Source organism: Phragmites australis, chromosome 21 (assembly GCF_958298935.1).
Source record: "Phragmites australis chromosome 21, lpPhrAust1.1, whole genome shotgun sequence".
Taxonomy (NCBI): domain Eukaryota; kingdom Viridiplantae; phylum Streptophyta; class Magnoliopsida; order Poales; family Poaceae; genus Phragmites; species Phragmites australis.
In genome coordinates, this window is record NC_084941.1 from 13,220,054 (window position 1) to 13,246,732 (window position 26,679).

Sequence of the window (26,679 nt, forward strand, 5' to 3'; positions counted from 1 at the left end):
CTCCTCCTTGAGGGGTTGTGTTACGCACAAGAGCTTCGAGGAGCGCCATATAAGGTTGACGATTTTGTTCAATTTACATAAGCACATCTGCCATGCTCGGCGGTGGAGGATTGTTCCCATTAGAACCCTCGAGAAGATCTCCGAGACTATGGCGGGTTCTCATCCTATTGCAATGATAAGACGAAGAGGGGAAAGTCAAACTTTGACACAGCCTAAAAGCATTCGCTAGATATCATTTGCTTGGACCCTTAATACCTTATATGTGGAAACATGTATGCATATGACCAATAGGGAAAAATGAATGCATGCTCGATTCCTATCTACCGTTTCTCTCTCGAGCACGTCTCTCCGCAACAAACATCAAGACCACAGGCATTTATATCACCAATCATCACCCTTCGTGCCAGAAAGAATAAGTAGCATGAACGGTGCTAGTGCATCTTGCCGCACAAGCGACATTTCATACGTTGTTGCCAACGTATGCACTTCCCGTACCATTGCCTTACGGAACATACCAGTCTCTTGCCTCGCACTGGTTGAGCCCCCGATATTTACCAGCATCAGGATGCGTTCCTTACCCTTTCCATCGATGCAACATAAATCATAAATGCATCATAATGCAAAAATAAATAACTTAAGCGTCGCTCGTATCCACGGTTTATACTTAGGGGCATAATATAGCATGTTCATACATATTTGCAGGAAGAGACACAAATAAAGTTTAGTGAGTTGCTTAGTGAGGTTGACATACTTACTAAACAACGTCTTATGTGTTTTAGGCTACTTCATTAAACCAAGCTCTGATACCACGCTTTGAGGAACCGTCCAAACAGTATTCTAATTAATTATCAGGAGGATCATTACTCATAATTACAACCTCAATGATTAACCAGAATACCATTCCAGTAGTCCCGGTACGTGTTTTGTGCCCAAGATCGGAACGCATGTCTTTCCAACATATACATCACAACATAGCATAAGAAAGAGCGAGTAATTAAAGTTATATTACAAGTTCTTTAGCATGCAACCATTTGCAACAGTTTACACAAAGAGAAACTACGCAGCGGAAGATAAAACCTTAACAACAACAAAAGGAGAGTGGAGTCATTTGCCCTTAGGCTCCACCCCAAAAACTACGGATCACCAGAGTAGGATGTACTACCCTTCCCCACCACTTGCATCGGCAGTCACGAAGTAGCCAAACACCACCTCACCCTCACCAGCAGAACCTGAAAGCGTAGGTATGAGTACAAAGGTACTCGCAAGACTTAAACCATCTAGAGCACATATACGGAGCTCAACTCCAAGGATTATGCATTGAGCTGTTAGCAAAAGTAGACCACAAGGTTAAGTAAAACATATGCAGTAAGCAACCTAGATATATATCTGTGAGCACCTATACTTAACCAACATGAACATAGAGTAAAAAGATCCAATATAAACATATGTGAAACGAACCATCTCATCAACAATATCTACCAACCATTTCTATCATACCATAATCGTGACTCTACGACCGATACAAATGAAACATACATAAAGCATAATTTATCAATTTAGACTCCATTTAATTTGAACAAAGGGTGCAGTATGCTTAGATGCTTGCATTGTTGCTCCGGGGTTTGCCCGACACTTCCTGCAGACAGCTCACAGAAATGCGAAAGGTTGACGTTGTCTTCGATCGCGCTAAACTCCAGACCTTCGTTCACTAATGAAGAATGCATGCAATAACGAGCATGAATGACATGCAATGACGGATGCTCCATAGTGTATGTCAACAGTGGAGATGCAATGCATCATGCATAAGTTTTAAAGGATTAAAAGTTTTCCTTAGTTTGAATTATTGTTAAGCATTTAATCATTTCATGGATTAATTAAGTTTAACACAAAGCTTAACCCTAAATAAGAATTTAATCATATCTAACATGTAGGTGATTATTTTTGCTGTACAGGGTATATTAAAATAGTATTAGCAAAATTAACCTAATCAATTTTGGAGTTGTCAATAATTAATTATGAAGTAACAAATCTTAAATCCATCTTCAATAACTAATGAAATTCCAGTACATATTTCACAGCTCCTAGTATTTGTAACATGTAGATTATGACCATACAAACCTAACAAAATTATGAATTAACAAAGCTTAAATCCATCTTCATTAACTAATAAAATTCCAGTACATATTCCACAGCTCCTAGTATTTTTAACATGTAGATTATGACCATACAAACCTAACAAAATTGGTTTCACAATTTTCAGAGCAACTTTCGATTTTCTATGCATTTTTCAAGTTTCAGCCGAATTAATAGTTGAACAATAAAGCCATTCTGTGATTTTTTTTCGAATTTAACCGAACATAAAAAGGGCCTAATCCCTTTTTGCACTCGGCACCAGCTAGGCCCTGCGACTGACAGTGGGGCCCGACGGGCTGACTTGGGTCAAAATTGACCCGAGGCCAGCTGCACTGCGCCCCTGAGAGCCGGCCGGCTCGGCTAGCCTCGCCAGCAGCGAACGGTGGTGAGCCACAGCCGGAGGAGGGCAGCAAGAGCATCGGTGCACGAAGAGGACCCATTCGAGGCACACGTGACCAACGGCGATGGCTAGAAGGTGGCGAGCAGCGGAGCACAACGGTGACAGCACGACTGCGGCTCGATTCAACACACTGACGTCTAGACAGCATCGCAATCGAGCTGGACAAGGGCAGCTATAGCTTCTATGAAGACACACGGACCCAACAGTGTGCTCACCAGCTGTTGGGCCCGATCGGAACTAGGCCGGCGGCGTGCAGCCATGGGCAGCGGAGCTTGATTGCCGAGGAAACCCGCTCCGGCGGCGGGCCAAGGGCCAAAGCACACGCACACAAAAGAGAGAGGAGAGTGAGGATGCTCACTGCGGGTCAACGGCAAGGTGTAGAGTTGGTGCGCGGGAGATGAGGAACACGGCGCGGCGCGCCAAAATCTAGCCGGGAAACAGAGGGATTCGCGTAGGAATCGGGCGAAGAGGGCTTCGACGACACTCCCGTGTGCTCCTCACAGCTCGGGCTCGATGGATTGGCTGACGGCGCGTGCGTGCTGTGTTTGGCATTGCGCTCTGCTCTACTCTAGGCGGCTAAGTGAGAGAGAGAGAGAAGAGAGGGAGAGCGGAGTGGAAGGCCGAGGGGAGGAGATAAGGGCGACACCCAGCACCTCAGAAAGGAGCACAGTGCCATGCTCAACTCGTCCAGCGACGTGGCTGGCCTCCAAAGTCAAGGAAAGCGACAGCCAAAGGCAGAGAGCGCAGGGAGAGCAGGAGGGATGGGCAATGAACAATAGCCAGCCGAAAAAATATCCATCCCACATCTTCCATTCAAAAGAATACTTCAAAAATTATGGGACAAATATTGTGTGAAACTACAATTCATGTGGAACCCATTTTAACTTGTTTGACCCATAATACTTGAGCCAATTTCAATCTAAAATTCTTCAAAATTGCAAGCTTTTCTAACTTGTGGTAATTTTTATACCTTCAAAACCATTCCCAAAAATTTGGGAAAAATCACTAATATTCCTCACTATCATTGACTAATTTCTAAAATTATTTCTAGCCCTATGTTTCATAGCAGTATTGTGAGTTGCTTCACAAAGCACCACTTAACATTAATTTTCACAATTTATGTTTAATTCAAATTGCATATTAATAATTGATCAAAATAATTAAACATGATACTAATAATACTTAATAACATGCTCAAGCTATTTGGGCTGTTACAGCCACCACCCTGCTCAACGCTGTCCTCCTGGTCATGGTGAGGTTCTAGTGATAGCGACGTCACCGTGAACTAGAGGAGGCTGGGCTCATCCTCGACGTCTTCGATAAGATGTGCCTCCTCCCTTTTCTTCTTGTGGAAATCACGGGCCCAATGTCCCTTATTGCCACAATAGTTGCATTTGTCTCTCTTGACATCATGATTGCCAACTGAGGACTGGGAGTCCCGCGTCTCGTGCATGTTTTCGTGGCCACCCGATGCACTGCGGCGACGTGAAGCACCTTTCTCGCTGCCGTAGCCATGCGAGTCATCCTGCTCGCGTTTGCGCGTATGCGCAATCCATTCCTCTTCAGAGAGGAAGAGGTGCGTACCCTTCTCGCAAGAGCTTCCCTTGTCGTATCAATTGATAATGTTTCGTAGCAGTATTGTGAGTTGTTTCACAAAGCACCATTTAACATTAATTTTTATAATGTTGCGTAGATGTTTCATCAATCCAAGTGGTCTAGTGTATGGTTTTCATTTGACAGCATTTAGATAATTATTTGGGCATCTATATTGCTTCAAATAAATAGTTATCAACTATAAAATTGTAGATCTCGTCGAGAGCTATTTTTCATATAAAATATATCGGTATCTAACTCTATATGAAAAAGTTATAATTTTTCAAAGATAAGCTATATTTTATTATCACTGTTAGTTAATATAACAAACTAGCATTGATAATGCCTCCCTTATTCATGCAGGTTCATGCTTAATTACTGAATTAAGGTAGAAAATTAATCTGCATTAGTTTTATCCATTATAAATCATTTAATTAAGACTTAATCACCATTTAAATGACATTTTAGGGTGACTTCGGCATGCCGAAGGGGGAGGGGTCAGAGCGTAGTGGTACTGTAGCGAACATGACCCTTTTAGGGCATGTATATTATTTTGGTGATAAATGACAATATAGTCAATGGGACTAATATATTTGTTAAGTATATACTTTAGTGGGTCTCAAGGATGCTATACATGAAGAAGCCACCAAAGTCGAACTCAAAAAAGATTGAATTGGATGAGTTTAGATAAGATTGCACTCACCGGATGATCTTGTACTCAGAAAAGATAACTCATCGGATGGTCCGATGCTCAAACAAGTATACACGCCGGAGTGTCATTGACACAGAAGAAAAAGTTGAACAACACACTAGATGGTCTGTTGTTGAGGTGATGTACAAACAGAGCATTTCCCAGGAGGTGTAGCATAGGAGTTGTACACACCGGATAGTCCAGCAAAGAAGAGGAGTGTACACCGGAGGCTTCACCCGAGCATTTTTCAGAAGGTTTTCAGTGAAAAGAGGAGTTGTACACACCGAATGTTATGGTGATCAAGAGGAGTGTACACCAAAGGCTTAACAAGAGAATTTTCTAGAAGGTTTTCAGTGAAGAGAGGAGTTGTATACATCAAATAGTCCGATGATCAGATGACTGTACACATCGGACAAATGCACAATAAGGAGTGGCTCGATTGGCTGAAGTCTATACACTAGATAATCCGGTGATAGAGTTTAAATTAACACCGGAATATCTGATGTTCATAATGAGTTTGTGTGCGGGTCCAATGGCAAATTTCTACTATTGTACACACCGGATGGCCTAATATTTGTACTGCTATTAATGTTGAATCATCCGGTGTTCATAGTCATTTTTAGCCATTGGAGCAATGGCTAGTTCGTGGGTTTGGGGTTATAAATACCCCCCAACTCGGCCATTTGAGTGTGCTAGAGTCCAAAGAAGCTCATAGACACTTGAGAAGACATCCGAGCCACCAAAGTACTAAAAGTGATCATCCAAGATAATTAAGCACAATATTTGAGTGATTAGTGCTAATATGCTTATAGAGAGTTGTTTGTAGGTGTTGTTTCCTATATAGGCTATCAAGGAGTGAACCTATATGGTGTTTCTACCTAGAGAGAGGATCAAGGAATGATCCTATATTGTACCAAGTGATATGCCGGTATCTTGGAGTCTTGTGACTCGTTGGCACCGTGAGCCTTGGTCGCTCATGCTTGTTGACCCTCCAACTTGGTGTGGAGCAGTAGCAAGACTCTTGTTCGGAGACACGAAGATCCTTGCCTTAGTGGCTCAAGCTCTGAAGTGAAGACGGTGGCAAGTGATCGAAAGAAATGCTTGTGGTGAGGCCTTACTTTGGTGGCTTAGTGGCTCAACCTACTTGAGGCTTAAGTGGCTCAAGGGCCGTGACCGGATGCCGTTCAGGAGCTATAGCCTAGGTGGCTACTCCAACATGTACTAGGAGTGACGTTTATATCATCGATACAACGCGATAAAAATCCCTTGTACCGAGTTTCCACTCTCTACCATCTTTATATTTTCGCATTTACATTCTTACAATCTACCTTTGTATGTTTACCTTCCTAGAGTAGTTTGCTAGGATTGACTATAGGTTGCAAACTCTTTTGAGCGGTAGACACACTAGATGAACCTAGAATACATTTAGATAGACATTGATATAGGTTTATCTTGTGAACTTTTTGGAGCTGATTAGCAAACACAATAAAGAGAAAAAATCTCATATTGCCTTTGAGTCGAGAAAATCTTTTTGCCGCCCTAGGTGCGCATTTAGGATGAGAAATTCGAGAAGTGGCTTATCCCATTGTCAGGCATAAGGATGCATAGAAGAACAGGTAAGGCAGGAAAAGAATTCGATTGACTTCCTAGGCAATATGATCTTTATTATTATGAAGGTACTCTTAGTACTTACACTTGGGTTTATAGAGCTTATTGATGACTTGTGAGCTATTTTAGACCTAAAATCTTAAACCTAAATGACACGGACTAGATTAAGCCAATAAGCAGTGACCCTTATTACTGTGGGGGTAGCATAGGTGTTATTACATAGGTTATGAACTAGTCATGGAACCCAGCCCCCTAGTTTCTGGGTTTGCATCTCGAAGCAATGTTGTCATGGTTACGACTGAGTCTTCTTGTTCACCTTGATCCTTGAGTTCTTAGGTACCTTTCTTGGTTGGTGTTGACATGCCATGTCGAGACTCCACTTGTCGCAACGGAGAACTGCATTGGGCAACCCTAGATAGTGATCACCCCTTCAGGTTCCGAGATCTTCATGCATTGGTAAGCGTAATGAGTGGGTGCCATGAACTTGGCAAGAGTATGTCTTCCCAAGATGGCGTTGTATGCCGTCTCGAAGTCAACCACGTTGAACAAAACATTTTCTATCCAGAAGTTGTCATGCTTTCTAAAGGTAACAAGCAGAAAATCTTGCCGATGTGAGTGGCCAAAGATCCAAGTATTATGCCATGGAAGGCTTATGTAACCGGCTTGATGGTAGATCCATCATAGATTTTTCATTGAATTGTTCCAGATAGGTGTCTTGACAATCCATGTTGTCAAAAATTACAGGGGAAGATCCCGGCTTGTGGTGAATATGGCATTCACGACTGTCTTGGCAGTCGAGTGGTTTAACCTCAATGCCATAATCCTTGGTGCATTGATCCATAAAGTGACTTACCTCATCGCTAGAATCATCGCTGGAAAGTTCTTTGTCGAAGTTCACCCGATCAATCGTCGGTTCATCGGTTGGAGAGGTTAAGTTGTTGTAGAACCCCTTGTCCGAAAACCAGTCCTCGGCGTAGGCGTAATCAGCAGCATGTTCTTTGTAGATTCTTAAATGCCTATTGTCATTAATCGCCTCGGACGACGCCAGCTATCGATGATTGGTGAACCGCCGATCTAACAAACTTGTTGAAGAAAGAGGATACTTTGAGTAGACAAATCATGAGGAAACAAATAAAGATTTTTACACAGGTTTGTGATGAGGACATCACTCTTTCGGATACACACACACCGAGTATTCCTCCAACAATAGGTCCATTGACACGAGCTCGTGCACGTCAACTAAATCACGAGGTGAGCTCGTTCCTTAGTGTTCATTTATATTTTGATAAGGATGGGATGCTACTGAATAATTGTGATGTATTGTTACTTAGGAACACGGGAGAAGACCAGCAAGGGCGCCCAAGCCAAGGTGGAGGTCCAATCAAGTTCGAGTCCGTCCAAGACCAGACTGCACTAAAATCGTCGCCCAGGACGCATACGGACTCCGTTTTTGATGTTCTACACATGGTTGGAAAGATAAGGAGATAGGCTTTCCAACGGGACTAGTCCCATGTCCAAATTCTTTCTGAGTCAACAGGAATCGTCGAAACAAGTGAACATCCAGAATCTATCAAGGTGCTGCGCCACCATCTTTTGGCCCGTTGGGCCATGTAACGTGTTGGAGTCCATTAGGGACGCGTCCAGGGGTCCTTAGCTGACCCTAGTCTCTTATATACAGTAGCCACCACCTCAATTAGGGTTGAGTTTTGCTTAGATATTGATCTACACACATATTGTGAGATTTTCGCTGTTGTTCCGGACCGACTAGGCCGCCGCAAGTGTTTGTGGAACCCCAACTTCGAGTGCTTGAATTCTATTCGCAATATTTCAGATTGCATCTTCTACGTTCTTGCTTGTGTCCTCGGTACGCTTGCAGGAATTTAGCCTTCTTGGCGAGGTCAACCGCGCGACACGGTTGATAACCAACGGAGCTGTGGTGTAGTGATTGCAAGAGAGACGATCTGTTCGGGTCGAAGCCTTTGGATCATCAACGTCAAGTTCTTCACCTACCGACTTATCGCTACCTATCGGAAGATCAGGCCAACAATCCCATCATCTGGTATCAGATTTTCAGGTTGCCCGTTAGGTAATTTCGTTTTCCCCTTTAGATTAGTCTGTTTTTCATTACCTAGAGTCCAGAAAAAGCCAAAAAAAAATCCGTCAATTTCTGCTGCCCTAGAACCTTTTGTGCCTTTGCAATTTTTGTTTTCAGTTGTGCGTTGTTGAGTTTGTGTCCGTGGTCGAGTCTTGTTGTTGGTTTAGAGTCGTGTTCTTGGTCTTTAGTTAATGCTCCGTGCTGTTTTGATCACGCCACTATCCCATCGCCACCATCCCTACCAACAAGTCGAGCCATCACATTACTCGATTTGCCACCACGAGCCGCCTTGTGTTACTTTCCGACACGCCAACCCTAGATAGGTCGCAAGCTGCCTTGTATCAATTGCCATGCCACCGCTGTACTCCTTGTTCCTCTCGCGATCCTATTGCTTGCCATACCTTAACGAGAATAATTTCTGCAAGAGGTGCTTTAAAAAAAACCCTAACTCGACAGGGGTTCAGTAAAACGGCCATAACTTTCTCATACGGACTCGGAATCAAGTAAATTTTTTTTTCATAGACATCTACAGAAAAAGTTACATCCGTTGCTCCCCAATTTGTTAGGTTCCACCAAAATTTTTTTCCCAAATTCGGCTTGGAAGATTGAGTATTCGAGCTGCGAAGTTTTCGCACGCTTTTCAGAGAACGTGCTTGATTTTCTATAGGCCACATCTTGCATCCGTTTGAGCTGAAAATTTATGTGGTTGTTTCTTATATGCTCCTAGTTTAGAAAAAAAATATCAGAAAAATACAAAAGAAAATATTCGTGATTTCTACTAGTGCTAAAAGACAAAAAAGAGGAGCACATAGAGAACACCCAGATATTTGTGTTGTTTGCTGTGTCTTTCTATCTTGTGCTTTATCTGATCATCCTGTTTAGCTTTGTTTCAGCTGTTGTGCTAGGACTAGGGACACGTGATAGACCAGCAACTGTGATTCATACTTTGGACACTTATTCAGCTTTGCTCATCTGATTACAGTTATTGCTAATCCTTGCTACCATATTGTGCCTTCCAAGCTCCACCTCCTTTGATCCGAACAGGTTCACTCTTGCAATCATCCCATGCTTCACACGGTTTCAAGACTTGTCACCGGTTGTTACTCCTTGCTGCGTTGGTAAGAACATTTGTAAGAGCGTGGTAAGACGCTTGAGTGTGTGCGATTCCACCTTCCACCACCTAGTAGTTGATAGGGATAATATTGTGTTGTCCTTTGTTTTCTACTAACCATGTCAGGTGATGGCTCTCTGTCAGATTTTAAGGATTGTGTGTCCAAGGAAGAACTCAACAAAGCCTTGCAGGATCATACTAGACTATTGACAGACATTAGAACAAGCATTGCTAACCTTGTCACGTGAGTGAACGACCTTGAGTTGCGACAGCCACCACAGGATGATGAACATTCACATGATGATAATAATAATGGTGACGGAGATGGTGACCAGGAAGATGGTGAGGTTTTTGTTGGGTAAGATGCGCGTGCTGAGCAACGTTGTCGTGCTGAACAATTACTTCGTGAACAACAACAACATCGTCAAGGTAACGGAGGTAATAATGTTAATCGCAATGGTCGCGATAATCCTTATTCTAAGATTAAGTTTTCAATACCTCCTTTTGATGGTGCATATGATGCTGATGCTTATTTGGATTGGGAAATGACGGTTGATCAAAAGTATAGTTCTCATATGGTTCCTGAAATGCATAGAGTTAGACTAGCCACTTGTGAGTTCCCGAATTATGCTATTATTTGGTGGAATGGTTTAGTTTCTAGTGGCTTAGAACCTGAGTCATGGCCTAGACTAAAGCGTGCCATACGCAATAGATTTATTCCTCCTGATTATACACGTGAATTGAAAAAAAATTTGCAGCGCTTAAATCAAGGTTCTAAATATGTGCATGATTACTATCAAGAGCTTCAAATTGCTATGCTTCGTTGTAATATACAAGAGGATGATGAGGATACCATGATTCATTTTTACTCTGGGTTGAGACGTGAAATTCAGGACCTCTGAAAATATAATAACATTACGTCATGTTTCAGTTATATTGATCTGAGCCTGTTACAAGGGGGTATGTAGCTAGCCTAGATAGATCTAAATCTAGTCGGCAATTTTTTTTCTCGACTTCTTTTATTTTGTATTCAACTTTATTTGGATTTTTGGGGCTGTTTGGTTAGGGGCCAAAGGGAGCCAAGCCAATTTTTGGTCATGCCATGAAATTTTGGCCTCTGTTTCGTTTGAGGTCAAAATTTTGTCATACCCCGAAAAATTTGGTCGGCCAAAAAATTTTTATAGCGTTTCAGGCTAAATCTCGAGCAGCAATCGTCCGCCAAAAATTTTGGCCGGCCAAAATTTTAGCTTGTCCTTAAACCAAACACCATTTTAGCAACCAAAATTTGGCGCTACCTTGATTTGGCCTCTGCCCAAATTTTAGCTTGGCCTGTTGGGGCCAAAAATCAAACAGCCCATTTGTCTCTTTGTCTTGCTTTTTCTCCACAGGGCCCTTGGCTCTGTATATATATGGGTGTCTAGACTCCTCCTTTCTGTTCTTGAAAATAAACCTTTCTGGTTATGGGACGCGTTAGGTACCTACGGGTAGCTTACTTTCATCTAGGCATCCCCTTTCTAGCGATAGAGGTATGTCTTGGGAATTGCAAGAAACCCTGGGGACCCTGAATATGGTAATTATCCATTATTCATTGTTACTTTTTTTCTATGTTATTCTAAATTATCCCTTATATCATTGTGTGGGACAATAATAAGTCATAGACTAGCACATGTATTGATTCATGATCATATTTCATTGATCATAGATATAGAGATAACAATACAATAATGTGTACACATGTTAGAAAACATAGTGTTGGATAGACCCACCATGAGATAATGCTCGGATTGTTTTATGATGTGCCATTAGATGTAATCTCAAATGGTGTAGCTACATGATCCTTAGGTTTAAGATCGTCATTCATCCCCAGAATGTGTAATGGTATACTTAGGGGCTGTCAAATGCTACTCTGTAACTAGGTAGTTATAAAGGTAGTTTCCGGGTTTGTCGTGAAGTATCTCGTGAGATGTGAGTGATCAACATGGAATTTGCCCCTCTATATAACGGGAGAGATTTCTCGAGACCCTTCAATGTGGTTGGATTAGAAAGTGCATGTCCATTCCAATCTGATTAAAGAGTTAATCACAAATTAAGTAAACCACCACAAGATTGAGTAAATGGTCGAGATATCACACAGATGATAGGTGTCTCGCCTTAAGCTTGACCGGTATCGTGAGGCAAACGGATTTGTGCATGTGTATATCAGGTTTTGATGATATGATATTTATGTATATTTGGGAGTCAATAAGTCCTACTAATTTTGGTTCAGAAAGGGGTTCTGAGTCGTAGCCATTTGTACACAAACCTAACAAGTCACACACTTAAAGGGTTGGAACATGACACATGGGTTGGATCCGTAAGAGGGTTTGATTGGTTGTAATTCATGAGGGATTATAGTCTTGATGGGATACCAACGTGGGAGCCCATAGTAAGATATATATATATATATATATATATATATATATATATATATATATATATATATATATATGGGGAGGCGTGGTGCATGGTTGAGTTACTCCATACCCTAGTCGCGCCCTCTCCACTTGACCTCCTGAAACTCTAGTCGTGCGCGCAGTGCTAGCACATCGATGCATGATATTCCATCGCAGCATATGTGGATAACATAGAGGCGTTGCTACTACTATGGCGCTGATTAGCTCGATGACAAGAACTTGAAGTTGTTGTTGGTTCATCTCCTGATTGATCCCGACTATGAAGGGCATGTCGAGGAGTTCATCGAAGCTTGTCGGGGAGCTTATCAGAGCTACTTCTTCTACATTGACGTGCATGACATTGGACTGGTATGCTTCATCTCTTCTTCCACTGCACTATGCATCTAGTGATAATGATCCATGATCCCTTACTCGCATGGTTTCTTAGTTGAACATGGTTAAAAAAATTTATTTTGCACTATCATAGCCTACCCGTTCCCCAACACTAATGATGAGCCAAATGCCTAAGATCATTCTAAAATAGCAGGAAAAGGTGCAGATCTAGTAACTAAGTCATCCACCTGAAGAATTCATTTCCTTCTTCTTCCTTCCTTCCTTCCTTCCTTCTCCTTCTCATTCTCCTTCCTCCCCTTCTTCTTTCCCCCTCTTCTCCTTCCTTCTTAGCATGGTGGTGCAACAGGGGACACCATAGGGAGGGGCAACCAGGAGCAGGGAAGGGAGAGGGCGCAGGGGAAAGGGGTGACGGCTAGGAAGGGGGAGGGTGTCAGCCAACAGGGAGTGGGCACCCCCTAGGGTTGGGGGAAAGGAACGGCTTGGCCTAGGTTGGGCTATCCTGGGCCCAAGTTGGGAGGTGGGAGGGCCACCTCCTTCTCTGAACAACCCATCTGCCTTCTTTTTTTGTTTTTCTAAACAATTTCAAAAAACTATGTGAATCCGCTAAAACTTCCAGAAAACTAAAGTATTATTGAGGTAATACAATTAAAATATTCAAAAAATGTGTATAACTTGGAATCAACGTCTAGGAAATTACATTCAAATAATATTTATTTCATTAATAATTTTTAATGAAAGAGATTTCAAGCAATAAATTAAATTGTGTAGAAACAACAATATATTGAATAACTGAAGTATTATTGAGGTTATACAATTAAAATACAGTAATCCACATTTTTTCTACAATATAACTAAAGTTATATTCAAACAGCGCATAATTTATGCAAAACCTGAGGGTTTTTTGTGTATTACTGTTTGGGGGTTAAGTGGCCACCATCGATCGGGTGCACTTTTGGTTGTGCCTCCTAGATGTGATCACTCGGTCAGCTGCACCATGGGGGCGCCGTCGGCCGCCTTCACATTGTGCCACCGCACCAACTGCGCTATCATGGAAGAGGGTCGATGTCCAGCAGGCACCACCAGAGGGAGGGCGTCATCTATCGAGCTTTTGCATCGTGCATCGGGCAGCCATTAGATTTGGGTAGTGCGAATGACCACCATCGCCAAGAGGGCGAGGTGCTCTTGCTCTGACTGCCAAATACTTGGGTGGCACTAACCTAGATCCAGATGGGCGCCGGAGGGGGGCCATGCATCGCCATGGGTTGGGGCCCGCTGTCGTTGGGAGTGAAAACCAGCACCACCGGCTAGGGCTTCCTGGAGGTGAGGTCTTGGCTAGCGCTACCTCCTTCAAGAGGGGAAGCCGATGTTGTCGGCCTTGGTTTTCTCAAAGGTGAGGAAATGGCCGCCACCATGACGTCTGGTGGTGCATCAACCATGTCAAGGCTGGAGGAGCTAAGGATGGCATCGCCCCGTGGACTGTCGGACCTGATGGGAGCAGTCGCCCTGAGCAAGGAGGTGATGGGAATAACATGGAAGGGCACATCATCACCGATGAAAAGAGAGGATGACGGCATCGATGAATCTTATTACTCTGGTGTCATCACAACGGAGGTCGCGACAAGGATGTTGACCACGACGACAATGGTGATGTTGGTGCTTAGGGTTGTGAGGTAAGGATGCAGGGATAAGATGAAGTATTGCATCTTTGAAGTCAAGGCCACCATTAAGGATCGCCCATTTTCATGTTGTTTGGCACACATTAGCCATTTCGGATGATGCATAGTTCATCGTCCCATGGCAGAAATTGGTTGACCAATTAGCGCAATGTAGAACAAAAGTGTGTGATAACCTATGGAATGTAATTGAGATAGTGGAGAGTCAAAATAGAGAGTGAATCGATTCCTTTCATTGCTTCAATTGATTGTACATTTATACATGATGAATAGATGGCAATTGTCGTTAGGGAGACACCCCTCCTTAACGGATAGCAGTAAATGCTAATGGCAGCTAATAATTAATCACATATTAGATTAATCGTAACAGTTTCAAGGTTGCACCCTTATCTTCCCCAGGGTGGTTAATATGGGCTATAAATATCCACTCGTTGGATTGTAATGTGCATTCATTCTTAGAGCTGTAACCACTTAATACTCTCCTTGCTACTATGATCCTATCTAGGGATGAAAATGGACGAAACATTTCAGAAAACCCCCTAACCATTTTCATTTTCACATTTCCTCTCAAAAATAGAACAAAAAATGGGAAAGCCAAAAACGGGTACGAACTCAGAAATGTTGGGATATTAAAAACAAACCAATTCGAATGGAAACACAAGGAACAGATAATTCAAATCGGGAACACTGACCCGTAGACCAATAACTTCAAACATCGACGCGACACATAATTAATTTATAACAACAAAAGGAATTCATACTGATACACAAATAAACCACGTAATGACAAAAGTCTTAACTGAATATAGTCACCATATCATAACTCGAGTACCCGACATAACATATAATCACACAAAGACTAGGGTTGGAGGTGGCACAGGTGCAGTAGCTTGAACGACATCGGTAGGTCGTCATCCGACTGAGATTGGGCCACTGAGGTCTGGGTGAAGTTTGGAATAGAGGTGATGTTTGGACTGGCCAGCTGGGCTTGGTGTATGGGCTATATTGTGATTTGTGAAGCTTGATCTTAATTGGAGAAATGAAATATTTCTGACTATAAATAGGATACAAACAATATGGTCAGGAAAATAGCAAAACCATTTTTGTCCTATTTCCTCGTAAGTCCAAAAAATTCAAAAATAGTTGGAAAAAATGTAGAAAATGGATCGGAACGGGACAAAATTTATCCCATCCGTTTCATCCCTAATCCTATGTAGCCTTCGCATCATACTCTTTGGGCTCGGACGTCTTGTTTGGATCGGTGTCCATGGCATGCCACTTTTGTTCTTACAACACTGATTGTTGTATCCTTGTAACATGTTAACCCCTCGATTCAATTCATTGGCGAATGAGCCCAGTTCCACATTAAGGCTTTTTTTTGGAAACAAAGGGATGAGAACCCACGGAAGGAGATCCCCAGGGGGCTTTAGATGGAACTTCATTTCCCTGTTGGGGTATTCCTACTCGGGTTTATATTCCCTGGCATTGTTTGGGAACTGGGGGTTGAAAATCACAAGAAACAAAAACGGCTCCAAAAAATCTGGAAAAAATCAAGAAAATTTATGAAATATTCAATAAAATGATAAACTCATTGCAAGATCACTAAAAATTCAGAAATCTCCAGGGTGCTCGACTGCTCGCAACATGTCCATAGAGGATGGTGGTTGCGTTGTTAGCATCCATGCATGACAAGGCCAGACCTAGAACCCCAGCAAACCCTACTGTAAGGCCAAGCTGCTTCATGTTGCAAGCATGCAGCAAAGCAACCGGGCAGCACAACAGCAGGATGCATGGTACATTTGGGTCCATGTGCAAGTTTCGAGGCGGAATCTAAGTCCAATATTCGTATTTCACAAAGCACACGAATGACCTAGTAACAAATTTAGTACAGGGGCAACGGAAACATAATCTCATGGAAGGGGCTGTGCATCATCAATCATCATGCAGAAGCACATTATCTCAACTGCTCAAGTATGCTCTATACGGAGGAACTTCTTTTAGTTCCAGAAAAGACGTAGCTAACATTAAAGTTCGGCCGTCCATACAACCACAAATATCAGCGCATCATAGATGAATTCAAATGAAAGTTGAATTCAGGTACCAACTAACATTCACCCAAGCTAATCTATGGCATTCATACATCAGCACATCACAAATGGCTCTCTCCACACATACATTAACATGTATTTAGAAGAGAAACAATATGACACAAGCAGTCTATCCGCAAACTTCAAATACTATTGGTAGTGCTCATAATCATCAAAATCTAGATACCTAAGGTCCTCAACATCTTAAACCGTAAGAGAACAAGTAAAACAAAGATAGTTAAAATGAAGATTCTACGTGAATAATGAATACAAGAGAAATTGACCACTTAAGCACTCCATGTTTAACTTTTTGAATCTGTACAGGTAATTGGAATAATCATGGCTATCCATACAACATTTGGCAAATCGTAAGTCAAAATTAAGGGGAAGGTGAGCCTAGAATAGCATGCTTGAGGCAAAACACCAAGCTAACACCAGCCCAACTACAAATGTATAAGATGTAAGCCTGGAGGGTACCAGTAAGACTAGTCTTATTCAGCTTTTACAATAGAATGATAGACACCATCACAACTACATTCTACATGAACCAGTTGACCTGCTAGATTGCTACTATAAATTTCTAAGTTTTCTAAACCTATCTAAACAAATACAAAATATTTGTCTTTAGAAAGTTGAGTGATGCACAATACTGTAGTATTTTGTCACAAATTACAGTAGTTTTCTAAGATTGAACAATCACCGTATTGCCAGACACAGCAGTTAGATAGTTACAGTTTGAGACTGAACCTTTTGTATCCAGTATTCAGATGAAAAGTTGGCAAACCTATCTGTAATGACGCACACAGGGTGATATGGTGCACTACAAGCAAAAAGAAGATTCACAAAGTACAAAGGCCTCTCCTTTTGTCAACTGTAATGCAAGGTCTCCCTATAATGATCTTCAATCCGACAAGAAAAATGAATGAAAGGGAAAAACTGAAACAAATGAGAGATACACAGTACAAAGAAGGCAACACTGGTCTCCTACCTATCCCAAACAGAAGAGTTTTCGAGTTTTCTGAACCTATCTAAACAAAAGAGAATATATCCAATTATCATGTCACTTATGAAATTGCTGAAGTGAGGATTAGAGCTTGGCACAACAGAATTTTCAGAACCGATGATCACAATATAGAAATATGAAAACATGGAACTTTATCAGCATGTGAAATCAACAAAGAGTTCTACTCCAAAATAGTATGCTACTAAAAAAACAATTCTGTAGAAAAACTGCTAACAAAAGAAATACAAGATGATGAACCAAGTTGAAGCCTCACAAAAGGGGGAAAATAAAAACTTTTGTTAACCTTCCAAAAGAGAGACTCAATCAATCAATCTGGTTTACATGTGGAGACTCAATGAAAAATAAGATCGTCGGCGTTGTGGGCAAGTGGCACCGGATTGTATACTTGTGTATATATGAACAAATCTACCACCCAATCAATGAATCATGTGAAAATAACTAGTAACTAAATCTACCAAAATTTGCATGAAATCAACACATGTAACTATCAAATCTAGCAAGAACAAATACCAATTCATCTGCATCACCACACCATCTGAGGTAAAGAGGAATTTTCTTCCATACCTTCGGTGAGAGAGAGAACGAAGAAGCTCTGAGCCTAGCCTAGTCGTGGCCGCCAACGATTGAATACACCCCGGATTCAGTCGCAGCACCTCTCCCAGCGTGACCTACGGTCTCCACCATTGATGTAGCTGTCTCTTCGCTTCTTCAAATCATCCTCCTCATCTCCTTGTCTCTGTTGATGGTGAGATATGAGAAGAAATTCATGGGAAACAAGTTAGAGCTCATCTCCTTGTCTCTGTTGACGGTGAGGTCTGAGAAGATATTCGGTGAGAGGAGAGGACTCACATCGTCGCCGATGGGTAGTGCCTGAGCGGAGGTGCTGGTGGAGGTGGAGGCACAGCAATGGAGGAGGAGATGCGAGCGTCGAGTAGGTGGAGGCGCGGCAATGGAGACGGCAGCTCGCGAGTATTGCAGAAGCGTCATGACTGGGATGGGGAATCGAGCCCAACCTGGACTGGCGTGGATATCTTTCCCGTGGAAACCACACGGATCAAGCCGCAAAATCCCGTGAAATGGGCCAAACAAAGGCTACGTTCATCTGACACGGAGTGAATTTTCAGCGTTAGAAAAGGCCGGAATCTCTCGGGATTTCAGCCTCCCAAACGAACCCTAAAATGAAACAAAAATGGTTCATCCTCATGCCGCTGAAAATATTCTGGGCCAAACATTAGCCCTTGGGCTATAAAGTCAGGTCGGGCCACTTAACTATGGTTCTCGGTCAGACGGGCGTCGTATGTCTGCACACTCTGCAGTTCTTGGTTTCGGCGAGGAATATTCCACTTCCCCTGATTCGATTCCCCCTCCGACGAGGCGCGATGAGGTCTGCGGCCGGCGGCGCCGCCTCAGGCACCGATTTCGCCGACGCGCTGCCGTCCCCGATCTCACCCGCCGCGGCCCCGTCCCACTCCAGGTGAGAGGGCACCAACCGCCTCGATCCACTCGCGCGCCCCGTCTTACATACGTAACTGACTCTTGTGGCCCTTCTCTTCGTCCCCAGCCCCGGCCGCCACTACTACCTCGCCGTCGACCGCCTCCAGTTCAAGATGGTGCGTGCATCTTCCCCCCTCCACTGCGCCGTCGTGGCCCCCGTGCACTTGGATTTCATTTCTGTCGGATGCTAATCTTGCCCAGTAAGCCGTACTGCGGATTAATCAGTTCCGATTCGTATTGCAGAGGACCCTCTTGGAGCTTCTAGGTGTTGTCGCTGACCGGCGCGGTGGGCTGCCGATTTTCGTATGCGTTTCGTCACGGGATGAGCTTGATGCCCTCTGTGCTGCCGTTGCCAACCTCCCCTTTGTGTCGTTATCGCCGCTGGTATGTTCACTTGGTTGCAAATTGATGTCGTTGCATTTGTAATCCACAATCACAGCATAGTTATACTGCAATATGTTACAGTTATGGTATATGGATACATACATTGTTTGCGTTGGTATTTGTTCAATTCACTGAAAAAAAGCTGATATGTATCAATATACCTGCATCTAGGAAAATATATTTTTTATGCAACTGTAAATGTTTTATTCTATCACTGGGCAGAATGGGAGGACAATGTTAGCTATTCTTCTACAAATATCCATATTTTGTTGTTCTGTAACCAGAGGTCCCAAGTTTTCCTGCTGGTCTTTCACCACTGTTTTGAACATTGTCTCAAGTTTTCTTATGTCTATGACCCCTGCTACAAAGATACTTTCACTTGGCTATGTTGCACCACTAATAGATTTGGTATGTACAGTACAGTGATCAGGCTGAAGCAGAGCGTGCATCCATTCTTGAGAAGTTCCGTCAAGCAACAACACAGTGGAATCAGGCTACCAAAGCTACTGATATCGCCGAAAGTTCCAAGCCTGAAAGCATGGGCTCGAAACTATGCATTATAGTTGCAACAGATGCTTGCTTACCTCTGGCAGCGATGGCAGAGGCTCCCCTAATGGCTCGTGTGCTGATAAACTATGAATTGCCCACGAAGAAGGTGAGCCGTCCCCATATTTTGTGTATACCTGTTACCTTTTATAAATTTATGGCCCAAAACATGAAGCTTTTTTGATATTTTTTTCTGGATATTTGCTATCATGCAGTTTCGTTGAGCACCTCTAGTTCAAACTTTTAGAAGTCTTGCCTTACCTGATGATTTTAGTTGTTTTTCAGGAATCTTACTTAAGGCGTGTGTCATCATGCTTGGCAGCAGGTATCTTAAGAAAACATTGATTCAATCCATTTCTTGTGCTTTCTGTAGCTGATGGGTCATGATGGCGCAGATGGAATTGTGATTAACATGGTTGTTGGTGGCGAGGTGGCAACACTGAGGGGTCTAGAAGAAACCAGTGGTCTGCTGATTGCAGAGATGCCAATACATGTAAGATACGCCATCGCTTGTTTTTATAGTCATCTAATATTCTCTTGTCGTATAAACTGAAAATATTTTGCTATGCAGGTTTCTGAAATATTATGACATTCTCAATTGTACGGCATTTCAGAAGTTACCATTTTACTGCCACACTAACTACTTGAGGTTCTTATTCTTTTTTTAGGGAAATACTTATGCTACTTCGATTTGTGGATTGCTTTCCATTATATGTGCATTGGTCCTAAAATTAGATCCCATAAAGAATTAGACTGATGTTAATTGGTTTTAGTCTACTGAGAAATGGAAGAATTTAGTCGTGTTTCATCTTCCAGTGACATCATACTTTACTCCATGCGTCATATTTTTTGTTAATGCTGATGTATTAATCCAAGTACTATGGGAATCAGAATTTTCAGATAACTACAGCCATGAGAACCTTTTTCTAGGCAGCAGAGATATATTTGATTAACATCAATCCTTTATCTTGAAATATACTTAGTTCTGACAAATATACTTAGTTCTGACCAGATCAGTGGCAAGGAAACAGCCAGTTGCTCACTTGGTGTTCCCATGGGATGCTCTAGCAAACTCTTCGAGTCCAAACCATAGAAGGTTGTATGATAATATTATAAATGACATTTCAACTACTGGTCTAGTCCACACCTCATGCTCTGTTCTGTAGCCAACTTCCAGATATATGTCTCAAAAGTTAAAAAAAAATTCATAGAAAAGAAAGGAATCAAAGTAAAAAGAAGGAAAGAAAGAAACAACATGAAACTTAGATTTCAAAATACAGAAAGTAATTGTAATATTCACATGAGGTCAGCAACATCTTGCCGTAAAAATATGAGGAAGTCTGCACTTTTTTGTAGATGGAAAAACTTTCACTGTTACACATCATGGTCGAGTATCAAGACTCGAGAGAAAGAATAACACGGCAATGAAGCATAACTGTTCTCTTGACCAAATGGGATTGCCTGCTCTCCTATTGACTCGTAACTCTTGTCTGAAGTGCATATTGTGCATTCTTATCCATTAGGAAATTACTGCAAGTAAGCAGAATCCTAAAAGTCAATGAATGAACACACCACTAAAAAACTATTTTTTGACACTTACGATGCTTTTTTACAGGCGGTTTTAATGATAAACCGTTTGAGCAGGTCCCTGCAATTTCGAGCTGTATGTGAAAATAAATTTTCACATGCGACTCTGTGCAAATAGAAAGACTACCATAGATGGTTCCTTACGTAAACTGCTGGTGTAAAATAAAGGTTATTTCTAGAGGTGGTGAAGAACCTCTAGAAATAAGATGATTATCACATGTGAATCATCTCTGATAATGGGGATGATTTCTAGAGACGATTCTTTATGTGAATTATCTTTGGTAACGAGGATGATTTCTAGAGGCGGTTCTAAAAGCTTATAATTTTTGCATATGAAATCGGATGAAGATAAATTTTATATAAAAATTGTAGCTCTTTCGAAATCTATAACCATGTAGTTGAATTTTTTTCATTTAAAGTTATTATCAGATGATGAAATATTAACTCCATCAATAGTTTGAGTCATATTCAAATGGGTCTATCTAGGACCTTGAACCTTGAGAGAGATCATAAACAAGCCTAAAAAAGGAAACACTTTTGAGATAGGTTTTGCCTCACATTAGTAAAGATTGAAGTGGAAATAGCTTCCTTTCCAGTATCAGTTTTGGCCTTCGTAGGAGGTCTCTCACTAGGATCAAACTTAGATGCATGTTTTGCTTTGAAATTATTTCACCATCGGGTAATGATTTTAAATGAAAAAGTTTCAACTACAAAGTTATGGATCTTATTGAGGGCTACAATTTTCATATATTATTTATTTCCATGTCTTTATTGAGGGCTATAATTTTCATATAAAATTTGTTTTCATATGCCTTTATATAAGGAACTGTCTCAGGTAATGGAGATGATTTTTAGAGGCGAATTTTTATATAAACCAACCTCAAACAATGGGTTGCAAAAATTCATAACTTATAAGGAACCATCTCAGGTAATGGGGATAACTTTTAGAGGTGTTTTCTTGAACCCTCTATGTGAGGGCTACAATTTTCATATGAAATTTGTTTCCATTTGCCTTCATATAAGGAATCGTCTCAGGTAATAGAGATGATTTTTAGAGGTGATTTTTTATATGAACCAATCTCTAGTAATGGATAGCAAAAATTCAGAACTTATAAGGAACCATCTCTGGTAATGGGGATAATTTTTAGAGGTATTTTTTTAAACCGTCTATGGTAATAGATTAAAAAAATTTATAAATTTTTTATTTAAGTCAGATGGAGATAAACTTTATATGAAAATTGTAGCTCTCGATGAGATCTACAACTTTGTAGTTGAAAGTTTTTTCTTTTGAAGTCATTTAGATGTTTAAATAATCATTTGAAATTTTAGACAGAAGAGATGAAAATGATTTCCTATGCTATTAATATCACTAGTATCGCGCGAGCTGAGGAGTTCCGGGTTCGAGTGCCATACACGTGTATTTTGTGAAAAAAATTGCGTGACTTGTGACTTGTGTGGGGTTCCTTGGTTCATAAAAATTCACATTTTTTGCTAAAAAATATCAACTCTGAAAATTAATTGCTAGAGACAGTCTACTTAAGTAACCGTCTATGGAAATCGAATTATCAAAGGCGGAGGAACCGCTTGTGGATATATATTACCACACAAGCGGTTCTTTAAGTGAAGAATCTTTGGTAATAGGTTTGTATATGTGGTCTTTTTTTGCTGTAGAAATTATTTATTTTTACAGACCTTCGATCAGAGATAGTTAGCTAAATATTTATGCAAATAGGTCACTACTCGTCTCTAAAAATAATTATTTTTAAGTAGTGACATGACCTTCGGTCTACCAATGTGCGCAAAATTCAGGTATCAGCGACATTTAATGTGTCAAGTCCATGGTTTGAAATCGAGTAAGAAGAAACACATAATTTCAGCATAAAGTGCGAAAGGGTGGGAGATCTTAAAAAATGCTACATTTGCCATTTGTAAGATTTTGAAAGCCAGCATTTTGGACAAATGGAATATGAAGCACCAACTGTGTCTAAGCAACTAAACTAGTTAGCCACCAGAATTTAGAAGAGCCACACTAGCGTACAATCTGCTTCAGATAGGCGGTGTTGCCATCACCATGTTGCTGTCCTCGCACGTATAAATCAGTAATAAAGGCCCATCGGAAGCGTTCCTTTCAGATTTTATTAGAAAACGTTATTTGTTCATAACGTCATTCACCTTTTTCTAGAATCTTGATATTACTATGAGTGTCAGGTTACTATGTATATATATGCATAGTTATTATGAACGAGGCGTGGCGACTTACCATCTTAACACCTTTATATTCCCTATGGCGTGTAGTGTGGCGATGTCATACCTAAGTCTAAGAATAATTTCACTTGTGCACTGCAGCACCATACTGCTGCCTCAACCACAAGCCAATTGCAGCACAGCTACGACGACACCCAATCCACACACCCGGCCACATCAGCATTGCCCTGCAACGTCACCAGCAAAGAAAGAAAAAGAGATCTGCACCCAAGCCCACGGCCTCACCCTATCCTCTCCCCTCTGTTCCACACTCCCCTTCGTCTCCACAGCAAGGGAAGGGATAGAAGAGGAAGCAGTTTTGCACTGCAAACTCTCCTCCTGTGATGGATATGGTGACCTCGTCTTCTCCCCACGCCCCACCTCGCCAGTCACCATCAAGCCCTTGCAGGCTGGCGCCAAGCCCCACCTCCTCTCTTTCCCCACCTCCACATCAGTCCCGCCGAGTCACCCATCGAGGTGTCACCCAAGCAGCCAGAGGTGGAGCAGTCAAAGGACGAGGCTGCACCAGTGTCTAGATTCTGCGACATGAGGTGGGTGAATTCTGGGAAAGCGGGTGGCCGGCTTAGCGGTGGGCCATGCAGGGAGGGCAGAAAAGCGATTGGCGACACAGTGAGGTTTGACAGTAGGGGTGTAGGAACCCTACACCCTCAATAATCAGGTCACTGCCTTTCAAAAATCATATCGTCCCGTGCTCCTCCCCTCCATAACCCATGTGACCCCACGTGTATGGCACCCGTCACACCACACGATGACGCCACAGCTTGTCACAATGGCGTCATAGGGATGCCACAACGATATAGCAGATGCAATACACGCTGGCATTGTGACGGGGTGCAATTCACCACCATGATGCTATATTGCCGCTATGGCGATGATATAGCGACACCTCATATGTATAATTGGTTTTACCATTGTTGGGTAAATGTTTATGGGCTGTTTGGAAAAGTCACAGTGGAGGATTGCATCAACCATCAGTTTAACTTATCAATGAGGTCGCATCACGATGTTTTTATCTTTGTATTTCTTTTCAATTTCGAAGTCAAAGCTTTGATTTGACTAACAACTGCATACGTATTTAACACACGTGAAATCAGTTCAGAATATAGCAATCCGAAGAAATAAAAGAATATTGCATAACAAAAGAAAGATTTGTATACATAAAATTCACAACATGATCATATAATTTTAAGGTGGAGGGGACCGTATTGTATAGAGTTGGACGCCCGTAGCAACACCGAGGATGTTCAAGATGGTGACCGATTTGTGAGCGGATGAAAATAATTTTCGCATAGTACATTGATGTAAAAATAGCACGGCGGAGGCGACCTCATGGTATACGGCGGTGGAGGTGATGTGCGGGCGGCGGCGCACCCTCTCTAGAAAGCGGGCATTGTAGGCGAAGTACGGGAGGTGACGCACTATCTGAAGAAACCCGACGTTGTAGGCGAAGTACGGGAGGCGATGCACTATCTGGAGAAATCCGACGATGAATGTATGGAAGACAAATATTATGCATTTAGGTATGGAAGGTAAATAATGGACATCTAGGTATGAAATGCAAATAATATGAGATTAAATGTATTTTGGAAAGAGAAATAGGGTCCAACTTTATATGGTGACCGTTTAATCAACTTGAGTGGACGGTGCAGATCGATCAGATTTGTCATAACTTATGCATTTTATAGGAGTATAGATATTAAACTTGAGTGGACGGTGCAGATCGATCAGATTTGTCATAACTCGTGCATTTTATAGGAGTATAGATATCAACCTCAGTGGTTATGCTTTTAGAACCATAGAGGTGAAAGCAAACATTGAGTTGTAAATACATATTTTCAAAGAAGTTCCTCGATAATGTATTATCCTAACGGTTATGCAAAGACTTCGAAAATTTTGGTGGCTGTCCTATGGGCTCCAACATAATTGTACTTCCTGCACAGCAACACAAGGTATTTTGGTGATGATGAGTTGCATTGTTTAGCAATGCATTCGTTATACCAATAAGTGCCCCCACAATGTTAATGTCGTACACTAGCGACGATAGAAGCTGCTACTACCTAATGAACTTTTATGAGGAAAAGAATTTTAAAAAAATTGTTAGCTGTGTCATTTTTAAATGTGGTAAACTATATCTTTTCTACCTTAATCTGAATCACGAGAAATGTATGGACCAGTTTATAGATCTATCCATGATTGTTGGCAAAAAGATGTGAAATATATTTTTCTGTATGCTTCACATGTGTTTAAATTTTTAAGGATGTGACAAGATGTTAGTTAATCCAAAGCTTTGAACGAAAAAAAGTGGACCTAGCGTGTTAGTGGTATGTAATGTTGCCTCTCTTTTTTCTGCTTGTCTCTTTAAATTCCTTCAATATGGCTATCCTTGGCATAATTATTTGTATTTTATTAAAGTGTGTGTTCATACCCATTCATTTTTTTTTGTGTCATCTAGATGGTTTGTTTGAAGCCAAAAAATACGTACCTTGGTGTTTGGTTTGCCTGTACTAGCTAAGATTGGTTTGCATTTTTCGTGTTTGGATGCCTGTGTACGGGGAAAGCTGTATTGTTGGGTGCATTGCCGGTGTTTGGTTAGCTGGCCAACACATGCATGTGCTCACCTTGGCCAAATACATGGTAGAGGTAACTCTATGGTTTGAGTTTCTCTCTTTGTTTTTGGCTAAGTCCAAGCAATTAAACAGGTCTTCCCCACTGCAGCATAGAATCAGAGCTGGGTGGTATTCAAGTTCGGCTTTCTTCGCTTGGAAAAAGGATTTTTACTTGTTTCCGTTGAAAATTTGTGTGTTTCTGCTTGAGCCGTACGAGATGAAATTTTCATATACGGTTCTCAGAGGGAAAAATTCATCATAGCAACCAGAAATAAAAGGCCTCACCTGCTACCCCGTTGTTCCTAAAATCAGCCAACAAATGTAGATCAATATAGTGGAACCAAAGTAACAGCTGCCTACCGAATTGTTATATTACTACAATATTCTTCCAAGTGCACACCAATAGACTATACATATGAAAGTAAGAGTGGATCCAGTTCATAAAAGTGCAGGACTACCTTGGATTGTACATATGATCAGGGAGATTAACACCCAGCTATCCTAGATATCTTACACTTACAAGCGATTGATATGCCAGAAACAAAAACACAAAAGGGGATAAGAAAGAGAAACCGATGCAATTTGAACTTCAACAC

The 26,679-nt window shown here is 41.6% G+C and overlaps 1 protein-coding gene and 1 long non-coding RNA gene across 2 annotated transcripts; one reads left to right on the forward strand and one right to left on the reverse strand.

The window, feature by feature from the left end:
• Positions 1-950: 950 nt before the first annotated feature.
• Positions 951-18,393, reverse strand: LOC133904021 (uncharacterized). The gene is made up of 3 exons (XR_009907387.1): positions 18,051-18,393; positions 17,766-17,937; positions 951-1,229 (listed from the first exon to the last, which is right to left on the reverse strand). It is a non-coding gene; the product is annotated as an uncharacterized LOC133904021 (long non-coding RNA).
• Positions 18,394-18,465: 72 nt separating this feature from the next.
• On the forward strand, positions 18,466-20,561 carry LOC133904020 (uncharacterized). Its single transcript, XM_062345508.1, has 7 exons — positions 18,466-18,675; positions 18,763-18,811; positions 18,939-19,079; positions 19,498-19,734; positions 19,911-19,950; positions 20,021-20,118; positions 20,197-20,561. The coding sequence occupies exons 1-7, from the start codon at positions 18,473-18,475 to the stop codon at positions 20,212-20,214; spliced, it is 786 nt and encodes a 261-aa protein (XP_062201492.1). The 5' UTR covers positions 18,466-18,472; the 3' UTR covers positions 20,215-20,561.
• The last annotated feature ends 6,118 nt before the right edge of the window (positions 20,562-26,679 follow it).

Excerpts from the sequence above, each read along its gene's own strand:
- LOC133904020 (XM_062345508.1), top strand. The coding sequence starts at position 18,473 with ATGGTTCTCGGTCAGACGGGCGTCGTATGTCTGCACACTCTGCAGTTC. Across the intron at positions 18,676-18,762 it reads GCGGCCCCGTCCCACTCCAG|CCCCGGCCGCCACTACTACC; the intron begins GTGAGAGGGCAC and ends CTTCGTCCCCAG. Across the intron at positions 19,951-20,020 it reads GTCATCATGCTTGGCAGCAG|ATGGAATTGTGATTAACATG; the intron begins GTATCTTAAGAA and ends ATGATGGCGCAG.